This window comes from Sceloporus undulatus, chromosome 4 (assembly GCF_019175285.1).
Source record: "Sceloporus undulatus isolate JIND9_A2432 ecotype Alabama chromosome 4, SceUnd_v1.1, whole genome shotgun sequence".
NCBI lineage: Eukaryota > Metazoa > Chordata > Lepidosauria > Squamata > Phrynosomatidae > Sceloporus > Sceloporus undulatus.
The window spans coordinates 205,072,933-205,092,229 of record NC_056525.1 but is presented as its reverse complement, the minus strand read 5'-3'; the positions used below and the strand labels follow the sequence as shown (position 1 = coordinate 205,092,229).

Sequence of the window (19,297 nt, the reverse complement as noted above, 5' to 3'; positions counted from 1 at the left end):
CAATTGCAAGGCTTTGGAGTATTGATATTTCTTCACCATAAACTTATTTGATTAGGATTTCCATAGGTTACCATTTAAGACCTTCTTTCTATCTGCATGTGCCTTTCAGCTGACCATACTGAAAACTCCTTCATACTATTTATGGAACTCATGAGTCTGCATTAAATGTTCAAAAATAGAAATGTCCATAATTCATCTGTTGTAAGATCCCTCTGAGGCTGTATAGCTCTTCCTCTGAAGGCTTCCATTTCAATTTTGTAACAAGTTACTCTTTCTCTCTGAACAGTGGACAGGCAAAGAACTCTCTAGGGCTGGGCAATGAATAGGAAGAACTCCACAAGATGCTTCCTGTCCTATATTCAGAAATATTTTTTGCCTGAACTATAAACTCCGAACATGAGCTTATTGTTGTCCAATAAGTTATCTAATTATTGTTATCGCATAAGTTATAACAGTTGCCCAATAAGTTCAGTAAGTACTATGCTAAGAAAAATGTCTAACAATTTGTAAGCCACTCTGAGATCATTTCTAAAGAGTGGGGTATAAATACAATCAATCAATCAATCAATCAATAGTGTTATCTCATCTGTAGTGAACAGATTACATATAGCTGCCGTTCCTCAGCTGTGTCACTGGTTTGGTAGTTGGAGATGTGGAAATAAACTGTGCATAGCTCGAAGGAAAAAAAATTATAGCATTCACTTGCTAATATTTTTTGCTGAAAACAACTTGGATGGTTCAGCATTGAGACAATTCAAGCACCTCAATTGATTCAGTGTATATGTCCAAAGGTGTACTTTGCAAAATTGTCTTAATCTGTGATTTACACGGTTGACTTCATAATAAGAACCACGATATCTAAACTAGCCATCACATTCCCTGAAAAATATGTCCCAAATGGAGTTATGAGAATATTTAACTGAATGCATAGAGTGGAAAAAGTTACTTTTTAAGGGGTGTGTGGGTTGTATATATTGTATTTTTTAAAGATTGTACGCCGTTTTGATTGTGGTAAAGCGGGATATAAATTAAAGTATTATTATTCTTATTATTATTACTTGTGAATCTTCATGAGGTGTATTTAATAAGAATGTGTTTGCGTTACTCAAGTTTGCTACCAAGGAAGATTTATTTTCATGTTAACTTGTTCCATTGATTTAGTCTGATTCCAGTACATGTTTTTGTTATGCTACTATTTTAATATTGTAATAAAGTAATTCTAATCTATAGTAATGTCTCACTAATCTATGTTTTTAATTGTACTGTTATTTTCATATTGTGAGCCACTCTGGGTCCCAGTTTTGGGAAAAGAGTGGGATACAAACAACGACAACAACAACAACAACAACAACTACTACTACTACTACTACTGTTTGGTCTGTGAAATGAATGTTTTTGACATACATATGTTTTGTATAGGATTTACTGTAGATTGTGTTGTGCAAAACCAAAAGTGGGTACTCCTTGGAGGGTTAAAAATGTTTTCATGTTATATATACACAATTGTTTAAAATGTTTTAATGTTATATATACACACAAATTTTCTTATCTGAAGTGAACAGACTATATATTGCCCTGAATGACAATATGCTCGGTGTGATTATCTGGAGAGAGCTTGTGGAGGAAGCAAAGGAGGGAAACAGCAATCAGGTACTTCTGAAGGTGACTATTCTTTTTTCATCAGTTTTTGGTGTTGTTGATAGCCAAATGATTGACCAACAAGGACTGAAAGAGATGGTCAATATTATCCCAGCAAAGGAGCGCTTTGCCTGATACTAGGCCTGAAATGCAATGATAAACACAGCCAGCTGTAGTGACACTTATAAGATACAGTTGTCTTCTTCCCTAAAGAGCAAATACTGTAAAGGCCCAAAACACACTACAGAAATAATCCAGTTTGACACCACTTTAACAGTCATGGCTCATTGCTACGGAATCCTGGGAATTGTAGTTTGTTGTGGCACTAGAGCTCTCTGACAGAGAAGTCTAAATGTCTCACAAAAGTACAGTCCCCAGATTTCCCTAGCATTGAGCCAAGGCAGTTAAAGTGGTATCAAACTAGATTATTCCTGCCGTGCAGATGCAGCCTTATAAATACTAACCATAACAACTTCAACATAGTCTAATGTTTAAAGTCTAAAGAGTTTAATGGACATGGAATACATATGCACAGGATCCTATTGTAGGAGATTATATGAATTCGCATTTGTTTCCAGCAGCTGACAATAATAATAATAATAATAATAATAATAATATGTTTTATTTATATACTGCTATTCCAAAGATCATAGTGAACAGCAAGTAAGCTAATTAGCAAGTAAGCTAAGAATTCTGTGTAGAAGAAACTCAGTTGCCTCAGAACTGGCCTAAGCCTCCTTTTCAGATATAATAATAATAATCAAAATAGTAGTAGTAGTAGTAGTAATAATAATAATAATAATAATAATAATAATAATAATACATTTATTTTAATCATTCTTTTTCTTGGAATCTGCCGTGGAAGGCAGTGAAAGGAGAGAAAGCAGAGGCTGGAGCCAGTGTCCCTTCGATAGCTCAGCTGGTAGAGCGGAGGACTGTAGAGGCTCTCAATTGCTCGCGGGAATCCTTAGGTCGCTGGTTCGATTCCGGCTCGAAGGAGAACACATTTTGTTTCCCTCAAAGCTTCCCCCTTCTCCTCATATATTTTCCATAACCAAAACACACTGCAGAAATAATCAATTTTGAGACCACTCTGAAAAGGGCTCAATTCTATGGGATCATGGGGATTGTAGTTTGTTGTGGCACAAGAGCTCTCTCTGACAGAGAAGGCTCAATGCCTCGCAAAACTCCAGTTCCCAGAATTCTCTAGTATTGAGACAGGGCGGCTAAACTGTCTCAAACTGGATCATTTCTGCAATATGGATGCGGCCTATGTGCAAATGGAATTCAGAGTTGGTTTCCTGGACTGCATCTCCCAGCATCCACATGGCCATCATGACCAAATGCAGGGCTGTGACTAGATAAGGGAAATAATTTCTGTACTGTGGAAATGATTACACACATATACACACACACAATTAATTTCTGCAGTGTGGAAATTTTATATGTGTGTGTGTGTGTGTGTGTGTGTGTATGCAGCTCCAGTTGCACAAAACACATAGGTCCAACACACACACACACACATTACAAAATGTATTTCTCTTATTTAGTCATAGCCCTGCATTTGGTCATGATGTTTGTGTGTGTAGATGTGTGTGTGTATAATTTCCAAACTACAGACATTGTTTCTCTTATTTAGTCATAGCCCTGCATTTGGTCATGTTGTTGTGGTTGTTCTCCTCAGTTCAGATGGGTATGGAAGGGCATTCATTCAGGTGGGCCCCTCCTCCTCCTCCTCCTGGCCATGTGGATGCTGGGAGATATAGTCCAGGAAACCAACTTTAAATTCCATTTGCACATAGGAATACTTTCAACATATATAATGTGCATTTGGGTTGTTTCAATAAAGGTATCCTATCACTGTCTGGTGGATTTTGGATGATATTGTATGTGTTTTGGGTTCTGAGTAGCATCCTAAATTAGTACAGGTATCGGGTGACCACATGCTGTCCACACCACAAAGGAAGATGAGGCACTACAAAATGTAGGGCACACAAGAAAAATGTAGGACACAACCAAGTACAAGCTAAAAGCACCAAATATAAATTCATAACTTCTTAGTCATGCTCAAAAGGGAGGACATTTTGGAATTCCTCCTGCGCAGAAGGTTGAGATGTAGGACATGTCCTGAAAAGGAGGACGTGTGGTCATCCTGTCTTTGATGCAGAGGAGGACTTCAAGGCACCGCCAAAAATGGAGGACCTTCCAAGGCAACAAGATGGAGGACATGACCAAATAAAAGCTATAAAACACTCATAGATATGTTCATACTTCTTAATCCTGCTCAAAATGGAGGATATTGTGGAATTCCTTCAGGAGGATAAGGACAGGATATGTAGGGTATGTCCTGGGAAAGGAGGATGCCTGGTCACCCTGTACTACTTTGCTCTGAAGGTGTAACTCTAGAGTAAAACATCTTTGTACCTATGACCAGGAGCAGGCAAGAGGCTTAAGACCGAATGTATCTGTCTTTTTAATGCTTTTCAAGGGAGGAAATGGGAATGAAGTGCAATAGGTTGGGAAATTGTGGTGTTGTGGTTTGAGCGCTGGACTGTGACTCTGGAGAACAGGGGTCAAATCCTGGCTCAGCCGTGTAAACCCACTGCGTTGTTGGCTCTCCTGTTTCCTGCAAGTGTGCAGCACCAAAACAAACAAAAACTGGGCCCAAACAGAGTTGCCAACCTTCAGCACTGTCTGAGCTGCATGTCCTTAACAGTGGCTGACAGCAGAGAGCGGAAGCACGGCCCAGCATGCAGTATTTGGCAATGAAGCATTTACCAATCTGCCACAGCTGACTTCTTGTTCTTCCAAAGCCCTTGGAGGCCTTTATCTTCCTGTTGCAAAATACAGTATATACAAAGTATTTACAAGAGAAGCTCTGACCTCTGCCAGCATACACTGTAAGTTACCATACAATACAACCCACTTCCCCAGCAAACTCTCCAACACACACAACACACCCACTTCTCTCTCCAACACACACCTGCCCTGGGTGCCAGAGCCCTTATATACAGTTAGTGACGCCATTAGGGTTGACATCTATAGTGTTTCTTGACATTTACAGCCATAGAAATCATTTTGCCGCTTCTTAAAGGGACATTTTACCCAACTGGGTAACCTTGGGCAAGTCACACTCTCTCAGCCTCAGAGGGTGGCAGCGGAAAAAGCCATGATAGGCTGGTCGTCATAAGACGGAAACGACTTGGGTCCAAAACACACTGCAGAAATAATCCAGTTTTAGACCACTGGCTCAGTGCTAGGGAATCCTGGGAATCGTAGTTTATTGTGGCACCAGAGCTCTCACTGACAGAGATGGTTAAATGACTCACAAAACTACACTGCCAAGAATTCCCTAGCAGGGACACAGGGCAGTTAAAGCGGTTTCAAACTGGATTATTTCTGCAGTGTGTTTAAGACCTAAATCACTTGGCGGAGGGAGGGGGGTGGAAGCTCTCTTAGTTTCCATCCTCGGGCTCTGGACGAGGCAAAGACTCCATTTCCCATCAGGCCGTGCGCTTAAGCCCCGCCCCGCGCTCTCACGCTCCCGCCGCCTCCCTCGCCCCTCCCCTTACTGGCCCTTTTGGCCCCGCCCCTCTGTTTGGTCGCGTGCCCCTGCGGGCAGCCAATGGGGAGCCAGTCCGCGTGCGCAGATTCAAACGGCGGCTCTGGAAAGAGGCTGGGCGCGAGATTCAGCGGCGGCTGCAGCAGAAGCAGGGACCAGAGGGAGCCAGAGGAGGAGGAGGAGGACAAGGAGGCTGACAGCCGAGGGAGAGCCCTTCTTCCCTTCCAGAGGGAGACCAGTGTCCGGGCCATGACCCCCAAGTGGGGCCCGGGATAAGAGAAGCCCCCTCCGCCATTCCCGGCCCCTTCCTTCCCTGCTGGGCGCTGTCCGACTGGGCTTCCCTCCTCCTCCTCCTCCTCTTCCTCCTCCTCCTCCTCCTTCCTCGCCTTATGGTGCCCGCCAAGGATGGCGAAGAGGCCGCGCAGGTGAGTAGCCCCCACAGGCTCGGTCCTCCTTTCCCAGGACGCGTCCTCCTTTTCGTCCTCCTCCCCAGGAGGGGTTCCCCAAATGTCCTCCATTTTGAGCAGGACATAAGAACAGGGTGACTAGATGTCCTCCTTTTCCAGGACCCGTCCTCCTTTTCATCCCCTGTCCAGGAGGGATTCCCAAATGTCCTCCATTTTGAGCAGGAGTAAGAACAGGGTGACTATGCGTCCTCCTTTCCAGGGCACGCCCTCCACTCCAGGAGGACTTCACTGTCCGGGAGAAATCCTTAAAGTCCTCCATTTTGAGCAGGACCTAAGAACAGGGTGACCAGGCATGTCCTCCTTTTCCAGGACACGCCCTCCATTCCAGCCTCCTGTCCAGGAGGAATTCCAAATCATCCTCCCATTTTGAGCACGGCCAAGAAGCATGGATTTACATTTCTATGAGTGTTTTGGAGCTTTGACTTGGTCACGTCCTCCTTTTTTTCCAGAATGTCCTCCATTTTGCAGTGCCTTGCCCTCCTTTGTGGTTAGGAGGACATCTGGTCACCCTGACCCAAATAATATAAGTGTAAATCTATGCTTCTTAGTGAACCTGTAAATGGAGGACATGTTGGAATTCCTCCTGGACAAGAAGTTCAAATGGAGGGCATGTCCTGGAAAAGGAGGACGGCCTGGTCACCCTGTCTTTAGTCCTGTTCAAAGTGGATGGCATTTGGGGATTTCTCCTGGGCAGGAGGTTGGAATGTAGGATGTGTCCTGGAAAAGGAGGACGGCCTGGTCACCCTGCCCCCTGAGTGCCTTTCCTGCCCTGGATTTCCATCAGCAGCGACCGACCAACGCCTCCATCCTCCTCCGGCTCCTTCGTTCTCCCCTTTTGCTCCCCAGAGCTGAGCTCTGACCTGTGTTTTTCCACCATCTGTTCACTCGAACTCCCTCCCGGCCCCTCCATCTGTGTGCATTGTGTGCCTTCAAGTCCTTTCTGACTTATGGCGACCCTAAAGCCAACCTGTCCTGGGGTTTTCTTGGCAAGATTTCTTCGGAGGAGGCTGAGAGAGTGAGACTTGCCCCACTTTTTGGCCCAGAGTTACATTCAAGTACAAAAACCTCATCGTTTTCTGGCAGTGTATGCCATCATATCCTGGCACACACATACCACTTCTGAGGCTGAGAGAGTGTGGCTTGCCCCAGGTCTTACCCAGTGGGTTTTCGCATGCGATCTGAACCCTGGTCTCCACAGCATGCAAAGCTATCTTGTAGCGCCTCTGAGAAACACTGAAAGAAGGAAATTGGCAGCATGCGCTCTCCTAGACTTAAGTCCAAGTGCATCTGTGGAAGTAGACTGAAGTCTATAGGAAAGCTCATGCTGCCAACTTCTTTCTTTCAGTGGTTCTCAAAAGTGTGCTACATGCTTATTCTACAGACTAACATGGCTATATCTTAGTCCAACACTCAGACCCCGCTCTGCCATGGAAACCTACTGGTCCTGAGTACAGTGTGTGCATTGTCTGCCTTCAAGTTGTTTCTGATTTATGGAAACCTTGAGGCCAACCTATCCAGTGGTTCAGAGAAGGTTTTGCCTTGGCTTTCCTCTGAGGCTGAGAGTGTGTGACTTGCTCCAGGTCTTACCAGTGGGTTTTTGCATGGCTGAGCTGGGATCTGAACCCTGATCTCCACAGTACAGTATCTAGAAAGTTCTTGTAGCACTTTTGAGACTAGCTGAGAGAAAGAAGTTGGTAGCATGAGCTTTCCTAGACGTGAGCCTATTCCTCTCCTTCCCTATGCATCTGGGGAAGTACAGTCAGCCCTCCCCATTTGTGGCTCTGACTTTTGCGGATTTGATTAGTCTGTAGGTCCTCTGGCGCAACTCAGCTGGAAATTGACCATAGTGTTGTGGTGGAGGACTTAGAAACTATTAGAAAAAACACTTCTCTAGGCATTTGTAGGTCCTCCAACATGATTCTGTGGTCAACTTTCTGGTAAATGTTGACCATAGAGTTGTGCTGGAGGACCTAGAGATTCCTAGAGAGGTGTTCCCTCAGGTGCAAAACGTAGTGTTTTTTATTTGTAGTTTTCCCACTTTCACAGGGGTCCTTTGCCCTTAACCCCTGCAAATGTGGAGGGCCCACTGTAGACTTTAGTCTATGAAAGCTCATGCTGCCAATTTCTTTATTTCAGCTAGTCTCAGGTGCTACAAGATCTCTCTGCATACCTATTCTACAGACTAACATGGCTATATCTTTGAATCCTGGTCTCCACAGTCCTAGTCCAACACCAACCACTACTCCAGGTTTCAAATCCCCGCTCTGCCATGGAAACCTACTGGTCCTGGTTACAGTGTGTGTGCATTTGTGCTGTGTGCCTTCAAATCATTTCTGACTTATGACAACCCTCTCATGGGGTTTTCTTGGGGCTGAGAGCATGTACTTGCCCAAACTTACACAGTAGGTTTCCAAGTCAGCATTTGGACTCCAGAGTCATAGATGAACGTTCAAATCACCATGCCACGCCAACCCCTCCATCTACAAAAAGTATTCTCTGAGGGAAACAACATAAACCCCTTCTCCTCTCCATTTAAGTGTCTTTCTATTTTACTTTTTGGCCCAGAGTTACATATAATTACAAAAACCTCTTTGTTGTTGGCATTGTATGCCATCTTATTCCAGCACACACATCATGCCCACTCCCGTTCATTTATTTCAGCATCACTTTATTCCAGTACCTCTTTTCTGTGAATGTATTGTATACAGTCACCCCTCCAAGTCCACAGACTTGAGATCCGTGGACTTGAAAGTTTGCAGAGTGGCGACTGCCATGGGGTGTGCATCTGTGGCATGTGTCCACCATGCACGCGCCCCATTCAAACCTATGGGGCTTGAATATGCACGCGTTTTAGAACTTGCGGGTGGGAGTCCGGAACAGATCGCCCACAAGTTCCAAGAGCCAACTGTATACTCATGTATAAGTCTAGACATTTTAGTCAAACATTGACCCAAAAATCTGGAGTCAACTTATCCATGGGTCAATGTAAGTACAGTCGGCTCTTCTTATACAGTACACGGATTTTTTTATATACAGAATCAAGCATCTACGATTTGAAAATGTTCAATAACAGTATAAATTTCAAATATCTATTTTTTTGTAAGGGACACCATTTTGCTATGTCATTATATTTAATGGGACTTGAGCATCCACAGATTTTGTTATACACAGGGGATCTTGGAACCAAACCCCAGCATATAACAAGGATCCACTGCACTGTACTTTAACTCATTTTAAAAAATGAAACCATCCCCTTGTGAAAGGCAAGAGTATATAATCTTTCCTGGAAGCACTGACCTAAACACTTCCATCCACCCAGCCTTTAGTATGAGCACAAACAGTAATGCCTGCTGGAATTTTGTAAGTACTTTGGCATCATTTCCTTTTGCTTCATCCTTTAGATCCTTGTTACATACCCTCAACTTTTTCCCTCAACTTATCCAGGGGTCCTCTCAAAATCCATAATTTTTTTCCTGCATTAAGCCTGTATTTGTATTTGTGCTCTGGCTTGACTGAAATTTAATGGCCTTTTTTTGTTTTGTCAACTTAGGGGCTTGGCATACTGACCATTAAGGCCGACCGGGGGGTGGCGTCAGGGTGTGGCATCCACATGACACATGCCCCGACTCTGCCCCCAGGCCGATGTGATGCCATGCACCACTCCATATGGCGCGGTGTCACAGCGCTCTGTTTACATGATGCAGTGCCAAAGGAGCACAGAAAAGCTGTGCGCTAGTGGCTATGGTGCCCTTTCCGGGGTGCAAAAAGGAGAAATTGGGGTAGTTGCCACGGCCCCGATCTGGCGCTAAAAAGGGTGGCCTATCGAGTCCCTTAGTTTGAATTGGTAGTATATAGCACTGCAACTCTTAAGCACAATTCTTTGGGAAGAATTCTTTTTAAAAATGAATCAGAGGCCTGTTACAGACTGCCAAAATAAAGCTGCTTCGGGTCTCTTTGGAGGTATGCTGTTTAAATGATGCATGCATCCTAAGAATCCGAAAGCTGCACCAAAGCAGCACTCCAGTGCTTAGGAATGGAGTGTAGCTTTGGCGCAACCTCCGGAGTCTTAGGACCCATGCATCATTTAAATAGCATACCTCCAAAGAGACCCGAAGCAGCTTTATTTTGGCAGTCTGTAACAGGCCAGAGATATTTTCAAATACTTGTAGATATAATATGTGCAGGGTTTTTTTGGATGTTGTTGCGCAAAATGGGAGGCTGGGCCTGTTTACGCGCTGTGCCAAAGGAGTGCCGAAAAGCTGCAACACTGGTGGCTATGCACACCCTTTCTGTGGTGCAAGAAGAAGCCACTTTGTGCTGCTTCTCTGTGGATCTGCTGGGTTGGGGGCATGGCATGTGGTTGCCGCATCCTTGATCCGGTAGGGAAAAGGACAACGTCCTGCCGCCCCTTGAGGGCCATCTGTACAGCCCCTTGGTGAAAGAGAGAAGTCTTTAGTGATATATTACATCAGAATACTGAAAGTCATAAACTACTAATATCTGTTCCTACAAAAACAGGTAGCCTAAATTAGGTGAGCATTATCACATTAAAGCAGTTATTTCTAAATGTCTTAATTCTTGGGAGTCTGCAGCTTTAATTTAATCCTGCAATTCTCCATGTTTTTTCACATAACCTTGTGCTCTGGCCAGTAGCCTGTTATTTCCAGTGTTGCCAACTCAAGCAACCAGAGGATGTAATGTACAGTAGTACAGCTTTCCCCCTGTAATTAAAACAGTGTACAAGATTGATAGTCTGATATGTAATCCATTTCATTGGTGTATAAAAACTTTCAGCCTGTGCATTTATTAGAAAATATTGTATGTCTGGAGAGAATCAATAGTTGAAAAAAAAAAGGCCTAAAAATGTCACACTCATTTCTGAAAAAACTGTTAAAAACTATCTGTGTTTAACAAGATGTTTTCTGCCACATCTGAAGTTTCAAAAATATGTAATTCTGTAGGTGGTGATTTTATTTATATCTTACTCCACTGATATGAATTGTCTTGAGATAAGAAGTGCTATTGATTCACAAATGCTGCAGCTTGTTCCTCAAATCTTGAAAAGAAGCTAAAAGTATGAAGATTGTGAGAAACTAGTGGACATTTTTTTTACTGTAACTGTGATAGCTCCATGTATTCTCTAAAAGGAAGAATGGGATAGAAATATCATAGATATGTATGATAAAAACTCCCAAGTGTGTTGAAAAAGTACTATTTTGTTAGGCCAGTAGATGGCACATGATTCTTAGGATACAAAGGTGACAAACTTCCATGCTTGCAACTTTGAAACAGAATGCAGCAACATGAGAACTACTTTACCATGTATTTTATCCTTGCATAGAATTAACTTCAGTGTAGAAAAGGACATGCTATTTTCCACAATGCTGTCAAACTAAATATTTAATGCTGTATTTTTAATCCTGCTCATAGATTCTCCACATTTTTTCTTTTCCAAAAGAAGCTGAGTTGCAAGCTAGATCTAGATCAGGCTCTCAGCACCAAGAAAGGGTGTTAAATATCTCATCCAGCACCCCAGTCAGACTCTCCCATGGTGCTAACTCTCCATCTTAATTTGCCTTTAAAACAGAGTTGTGCAACTGCAGCTGACACAGAGGCTAGTTTTCACTCCTGCACCCCTCCTTGGCTGTCTGACAGTGGAACAAACTCCCTTGGAGTGCAGTGGAGTCTCCTTTCTTGGAGGTCTTTAAACAGAGGCTAGATGGCCATCTATTGGGGATGCTTTGATTGGATTTCCTGCATGGCAGGGGGTTGGACTGGATGGCCCTTGCAGTCTCTTCCAACTTTATTATTCTATGATTCTATGATTCTAGGCTGAATCAATGGGCCCAATACTGCCAGAAGTTATGTTATTTATTTTATGTCACTTCTGGTTTCAGCATTTCAATTACAAAACAAGATAAAAAACTAAAAGACTTTTTAGAAGGCTAAAAACCTGTGAAACCACTTAAGAAGTTAAAAGAAGACAGATTCAACCACTTAAAATACTTTGAAACAATGTAAAACCATCTACTTGCAAATACTAGTATAAAACTATTTGGACCCCAAAATACTTTTGTAAACAACCATGTTTTCATTTGGCATTAAAACAACTACAATGTAGGTGCCACCGAACCTCTAAGGGAAGGTCACACAGCAGAAAAGGCCCTCCTATGTCATCCAGTAACATATAGCTCTGACTGTTGAGACACTGAGGAGGAGCCCTTCTCCATCAGGTCTGAAACATTTGGTAAGCAATTTAAGGAAACCCCTTTCAGTATCAAGGTCCTAAGTTGTTTAATGATTTAAATGCCATTAGTGACACTTTGAATTCAGACTGGAAGTGTATTGGCAGCCAGTTCAATTCTGTTAAAAGTGTTGTTATATGATTTCTGTATGATACTCTGATCAGCAGTTTAACTGCTGCATTTTGCATTAGCTGCAGTTTCAGAGTAATTTGTAAGGGCAGCCCCTTGTTGAGCGCATTGCAGTAGAGTAATTGGGAAGTTACCAGTCCATGAGCTACATAGAAATAGCCATGACTTCAGACAAAAAAAACAAACAGATCCTGGCTTTTGCCTAAAGTGTTGGTGGCTTCTTGTGTTGTTACATAATCATGTGTTCACTGTCAATGTTAACTTAATATTAGCTTGCACTTTGCAGTGAGGAAGATGATGAAGACCTTCACTACGCAGATCACGATTATGAAGTGCCACAACAAAAAGGGACAAAGAAGATTTGTAATAGAGTAAAATGGACACGTGATGAGGTGAGTCTTAACCAGACAGCAATTTCTCTTCATGTTTAGATTTAATGTTATATGTATTTATAATTGATTGTTGTTTTAACAGGATGAAAAACTGAAGAAACTAGTAGAACAGCATGGGACAATTGACTGGGCATTTATTGCTAGTCATCTACAAGTAAGTGGAAAGTGTTTCACTGAGGCTTTTCTTAATGCTCAAGTGTTAAAAAGTCATCTATTCATCAGCTAATATGAACAGGTAAATACATAGATAACAGGCAGCTTTCAAAACTATAAGTCTCAATGTGCAATCCCACTGCCTACATCATGCTGTCGTAGCACTAAACTGAATTTGAATTCTAGTAGGAACTCCGTGTATACTTTTGAATCTTACAGAATCTTGAATTGGAATGATAGTCTTCACTGATAAAACTTTTCGTCATTCTTCTACAGAATCGTTCAGATTTTCAGTGTCAGCATCGATGGCAGAAAGTCCTAAATCCAGAGCTTATTAAAGGTCCCTGGACTAAGGAGGAAGATCAGAGGGTAATGCACTTACATTGTTTCTGAGTGCTAATTTTGTTTCTAGAAGTACAGCATAGTTACCCAATTACAAACTGTCATTGTTGGTGGTTTAAAAATAAGGCTGTGTATAAATGAGAGAAAAATAATGTTAGTGATGTCTGCAATTCCATGTTTATGCAGTTAAGAGTTCTCTTTTGTATCATTTTAAATAGTCCTTAACCACACTTAAATTTGAAAATCCACATTAGTTCCTGTTGTTCCCTAACACATGAATTATTAAACTTCTTCACTTTCAAAACAAATATGTCAAGCTGTAGGAATTCAGGAATACTATTTCAGTATATTTTTACAGGCTGGGATCTTTAAATGCAGTTGTTTTTTATCATAGTTTTTTAAAGACTAGACATATGCTTTGTCTCCTTAGATTCCCCCCTCCCTCAGCTGCGTACATCATATATAAATGGAGTTGAAATTCTTTTTATTTTAGCAAGTATACACTTTTAAACCACTGGTTAATTTATTGAATTATGTTCAATTTGCATTCCAGGTTATTGAACTTGTTCAGAAATATGGTCCAAAGCGCTGGTCTTTAATTGCAAAGCATTTAAAAGGTAGAATAGGAAAACAATGTCGAGAGCGATGGCACAATCACCTTAATCCTGAAGTAAAGAAATCTTCATGGACGGAAGAAGAGGACAGAGTCATCTATGAAGCTCACAAGCGTTTGGGAAATCGGTGGGCTGAAATTGCAAAATTGCTTCCTGGAAGGTATTGTTTTTTAATGATACTCCTGTTTGTGCAAAAGGCAATGAATGTATAGTTATTTCTGTACTTCTGAAGCTTATACCAGTCATTGGCACAAGTACATTATTGTTGTTATACTTATACCCTGGTTTTCTTCCAGTTCAGGTCCCAAAGGCATTTACAGCAATAAACAAACATAGCTAAAAATTCACAACATACAAAAGTTTAAAAGGTAATTAAACTCTAAAAAAATTAGAACCAGTTAAAAAGATAAGCCATTAAAAAGAAAATGATAAGTACATAATTTATTTAAGACCAGCACATTATGAAAGGCCTGTTCCTCCTCTGGAAAGACAGTTCCGTAGCCTGAGAGTAGCCACTAAGAAGTCCCCCTTCCATGTTCCCACTAGATATTCCTGTGACAGTGGTGGGACAGTGACCAAGAAGAGCTTCCTCAGGAGACTCAAAATACAGACAAGTTCATATGAGAGAATATGGTCCCTAAAATCATAAGGCTTTCTAGCACTTTTAATTTCCCCCAGAAATGTACCAGCAGCCAATGGATTTGTTGCAAGAAGGGGGCTATGTTCTGCCTGTAGCCAGCCCCAGTTAACAGTGTGCCTTTACCTGTTCAGACCAGCTCTTATCAGTGCTGTCAGTGTGCCATTTAGATTAGAAGTTGTCAGTAGCCTGTGCATCATGCGACATACCTTCTTTGTTTTCTGCTCTGTAATTCACTTTTAATTTTGAATTATATATACCTGGATTATATCTAAATCTGGATTGCAGAATATATCTTAAAGCAGTAAATGGCTTTTGCCCAAAATGGTTCAGATACTGAAGTGGGGTTATATGCAGGAACATTAAAATCACAGTAATGTGTGCACAGGCAGATCACTTGTAAGGTATGTACTCTGTTGTTGTTCTGTGCTTTCAAGTTGTTTCTGATTTATGTCAATAGGGATTTTCTTGGCAAAATTTAGAGGAGGTTTGCCATTGCCTTCCCCTGAGGCTGAGGGCATGTGACTTGTCCACGATTAGTCAGTGGGTTTTATGTCTGAGCTGGGACTCAAACCCTGGTCTCCAGAGTCCTTGTCCAACTAGCTACTGCTAATCTGATTTTATTATTCCTTTAGGTGAGATGATTGAGAGTAAATACTTTGCTGAAACAAAAAGTGCCAGTATCATTTTTCTTAAAGAGTCTTTTCCCTCTATAAAATCCTTCCAAATCTGATTAGGACCAACACACAAGTTATTTTATACAGTGATTAATATGAGCAAGGATTTTCATGTGCTACCATTTTGTAAGTCTTTATAAGTTTTCTAGTAGATGCTACTGCCACACTAAAACAATACAAGTTACTTCTCATCCTTGGTTGTGGTGCAGAGAACCATGAAACTATTTCCCAGTATCTAAAGGACCTTTATACTGACTTGGATATACACCATGTCACATAGGAAACTTCTCAGAAGGATTTTTTGAGTATTGTTTTGGAAGAAATAAAAATAAAAGATTGCATTGATGTACATCTCTTTAAGAAGCTTCATTTTGGACATCCCACTCCACATTTTTATAGTACTGTATAAAGAAGGTGCTGTCATAGAAGCATTAATGCTGTTTTTAGAGATATTTAAAGCATAATTAGGCTAAATGCAATTTAGTTCCAACTCAAGTGCACCTATTCAAGTCAATGGAACTTACAAAAGTGGCAACAAATAAATTGCATTCATTTCTCTCAGTTTAATGTCTTTGAGGCTAAAATAGGATTCAGCTCTTGTGTCTTCAAATTCATTGTATTTCTTATTGTTCCTGATTTGATTAACCCCCTTTAATACTTAGACCTATATTCTTTTTACAACATTCCTGTATTTTTGGTCTTTGATTACACACTTACTTGTCTGTGTTCCAATTAGAGTTAAGCACCAAGATTATCTGTGTTCCATTAAATTTATTGTGACTTTCAACTTGCTTATGTTTTGTTTAACTGTGTTTTTCCATTTGTTTAGGACTGACAATTCAATTAAAAATCATTGGAACTCTACCATGAGAAGAAAAGTTGAACAAGAAGGATATTTACAAGATGGAATCAAGATTGAGCGACCTTGTTTATCAAAAATTTCACACAAAACATGTACATCTACGGACCATCTTCATGCCCCAAATCAGTTTTATATACCTGTTCAGGTGCATGTATGTTCTTAAAAACCTTTTTGTCCCCAAAGAAAAACTTTATATAAAATAAGGGGAAGGGTACCCTATTAAAGCATAGTATTCATGTTATAAGGATGCTAACGTGGGAAAGATAGTTAACAAGCTTTTCTTCTCTTTTCATTTCTAAAATACTACTGTTATGTAAATAATATATATGTTTTAATAGTTTAACTCAAATAGTGGTCTCTTCCCTGTGTGTAATAATCTGAAAAAAAGATAACTTTCTTAGCCTTTTTACTATCGTCAGGTTTTGAAAATAGACATGTATAAATTGAACATTTGCTGAAACTGAAAAACATTTAAGAAATGCTTTAGAAACAAGAGTATAAAGAACACTTCTGATTTGTTAGATCCCAGGATATCAATATGTGTCAACAGAAGGCAACTGCGTAGACCATATCTCAGCCTCTTCAGACTTCATTCAGGTAACTTGCTATTTATAATGAATTTTGTTATCCCTTTATGTGACCATGAAAATTCTTTGTCAAGCAGTCAACATGGATAAATTTTCATTCAAAATTATTCTGTTTGCAATTCTACATTCATAGGATACAATCCACCAGAGATATGTTCAGTCCCAATGAAATGAGTGTCCGCCTATGCAGCATATGTTTGAAGTATGTGTGTTGCAGACTATCCTGATGAAGTGACCAGTTTAGGAGTCATTGCCTAAAAGTCTGTTCAGATGATTATTTTTCCCCTTTGGAGAGGAAGATTTTACTGTAACAGGAAGCAAATTGTTACAGGAATCTTTACTTCTCAGACTGCAAAAATTAGCAGTCTGACATGAGAGTAAAGGCATGGTCTAGATGATTTGTAATGTAGGTTGCAAAAAAAAAGTGGGAGGGCTGAATCCTATTGGTAGTCCCGACTAGAGCAGACCTATAAAATCAACTGAAAGATGAGCAAATACATATGTAAATTCCATTGAATGGGATTACTTTAGTGTGGAATGCAGATAGGATACAGTTTTAAGTGTAAATTCCAACAGAAAGTCACAAAAAATTAGAAGATAGCTCCATTAAAGTCAATGTGTCAGGATTACAACCTTACTCTGAACTGGCTTTGAGGCACTTTAAAAAAGATATTGCATAGCTGTATTTCTCTTTAACGAGCTGAATTTTGCACATCAATTTTTTGTTGCCACTTCTAAAATAATTTTCTAAGTTTGCTTTTGTGTTCCGATATTTGCAATAGTAGCAAAATCTACTATTTCCATCTTTCTCAGTACTGTAACATGTCATAAATACTATTCTTATGCCTCTTTCTGTTTTGTTCTTTCAATGTGTGCTTCAGCAGTCATTTGATGATGATCCTGACAAAGAGAAAAAAATAAAAGAACTTGAGCTGCTACTTATGTCAGCTGAGAATGAAATCAGAAGAAAGAGAGTCTCATCTGTAAGGAAAGCTTATCTAAATATGTCTTTTGGAAGACTGTAGTGATGGTTGATGACATCCTATAGCTGTTATTTTAAATGCATTAATGATTGGCTTTACATTTTTCATTATGTCTCAATATGTATATGTATATGTCTCCTGCTTTTATATTCTCCTTTGTGCTCTCATTCATGAATCTGAGGATACTATAGGGAATCTGTTCTCCTTGCCTTAACAACTGGGACAAGAGGGAGGGCAGCAGTTAAGACAGTATTTAGATTACATAATGGGCTACTTTCAATAGTTTCCTTAAAATATTCAAAGCCTGCATTATGGACTTTGCACATTCCATTGTTTTTCCCTTGCCAGATGAGGAAAGACAAAGGAAAAGTTCATCTGTAGGGAGAAAAACACAAGGGGCATCTTATGCAACACTAGTTACACTAACATTAACTATCTTTGCCATTTTCAGAACTATGAATAACCTATTTTGTTAGTTAGGAGAATGTGTTTTATCCTGCAGAATTTAATATATTTGAGGTGTAGGTAGACTCTTGAGAAAACCTATACATATCCATGCTTAATAGCTGACTATTCAAAGTGCATAAATACCTCAATTAATTTTTGTCATGCAACAAGTGCTAAGTGTGGAATTTTTCCAGGATCTGTGACTTCGCAGGGGAGGATGTATAGATTCTCAGTACAGTACTGATATCACGCATTGATATCACAAAACAGTTTAAGCAAAACCCATGAGTCCTTATTTCCATGCGTTATTACTTTGAAGAAAATAACATATGTAATTAAGGTTATCATCTAGCTCTTTTAAAATGGGAAGGAGTAAAGCACATAATCAGATCAGCTGATAGGTACAAGAAAGCATCTCAGATATATTATGGGTCCTAATAGCCCCTACTCACAGCATGATCTTGCTATGGATAATTCAGGGCTAGGTGATCCACAGAGCTTCTTGTGAGGCTCAGATGACTTCTGTTATTGCAATATGGCACTATGTACAGTGGCTTCTGGTGTACATATCAAAAAGTGTGTTATGAACATACAGAGACATAGGCTTGGAGAGGTAATACCCCCCATCTTTGTTGTGTCTATTTAAAGTAAATAGAGGTCTCCACATCCTACACTTTGGTTTTAATGATGACTGTTTTCTGTAAGATGACTGTATTGCCCTAGTCAATTAGTCATAAAAGAATTACTTGAGATTAATGTACATTGTAAAAATATAAAAATTGATTTATAAAACTGAAACATCATATAGTGGACCCTTGTTATACGCTGGGGTTTGGTTCCAAGATCCCCTGTGGATAACAAAATCCGTGGATGCTCAAGTCCCATTAAATATAACGACACAGCAAAATGGTGTCCCTTATAAAAATTGGAAAATCAAGGTTTGATATTTGAAATTTATACTTTTTTTGAACATTTTCAAACCATGGATGCTTGAATCCGTGTATAAAAAATCCGTGTATAAGAAGGGCTGACTTAATATGGAAGTCATGAACTACAGTTATCCTGTACAAAGAGATGTTGTAGCACCTTTGAGATTGAGAGAAAGAAGTTGGAAGCACAAGCTTTCATAGACAGTTACAGTAATTGTAAAGTTAGATCTGCTTAAATGGATGTACGTACTACTTTATGACTGCTTTTAAAGGCCTGTTTATTTTTTCTTGTTTGCTTCAAAATAATTTCAGTTTTCAGAAGCATTTCATTCCTAGTATAATTTCTTCTACAATCCCATGGCTTTCATGGTTTACTGGGAGTAAACCATTAAAATTGGTCGTGGAATTAATATTGCATTATCCATAGCATTTATGCACTACAGTTACATCTGACACTGCATGGAGAGAGCCTGGACAGACCAACTGTACTAAATGAGTTATTTGTTTAAAGTGGTAATTGAACAGGGCATAATATATGTAATGGAGCCCTGATAAAGCTCTGATCTTTATTTGTTAGTTTATGTTCAAAAGTAGCTTAGGGAGGGATCAATATGGAGTGAAAGCGGCAGTGGA

The 19,297-nt window shown here is 40.2% G+C and overlaps 1 protein-coding gene and 1 non-coding gene across 5 annotated transcripts in view; both read left to right on the top strand.

The window, feature by feature from the left end:
- Positions 1-2,542: 2,542 nt before the first annotated feature.
- TRNAY-GUA lies at positions 2,543-2,637 on the top strand. Its single transcript has 2 exons — positions 2,543-2,579; positions 2,602-2,637. It is a non-coding gene; the product is annotated as a tRNA-Tyr (tRNA).
- A 2,689-nt stretch (positions 2,638-5,326) lies between these two features.
- MYBL1 (MYB proto-oncogene like 1) overlaps positions 5,327-19,297 on the top strand; it is a 31,951-nt gene continuing 17,980 nt past the window's right edge. The window contains exons 1-8 of one of the 4 annotated variants that reach the window (XM_042465688.1): positions 5,327-5,625; positions 12,328-12,433; positions 12,516-12,587; positions 12,863-12,955; positions 13,482-13,702; positions 15,686-15,863; positions 16,241-16,315; positions 17,190-17,288. In XM_042465688.1, the coding sequence (XP_042321622.1) occupies positions 5,606-5,625; positions 12,328-12,433; positions 12,516-12,587; positions 12,863-12,955; positions 13,482-13,702; positions 15,686-15,863; positions 16,241-16,315; positions 17,190-17,288 (864 nt within the window). In that variant the 5' untranslated portion in view covers positions 5,327-5,605. Of the gene's footprint in view, positions 5,626-12,327; positions 12,434-12,515; positions 12,588-12,862; positions 12,956-13,481; positions 13,703-15,685; positions 15,870-16,240; positions 16,316-17,186; positions 17,289-19,297 lie in introns of all 4 variants that reach the window. The other 3 variants (XM_042465687.1, XM_042465686.1, XM_042465685.1) reach the window with 3 other exon arrangements.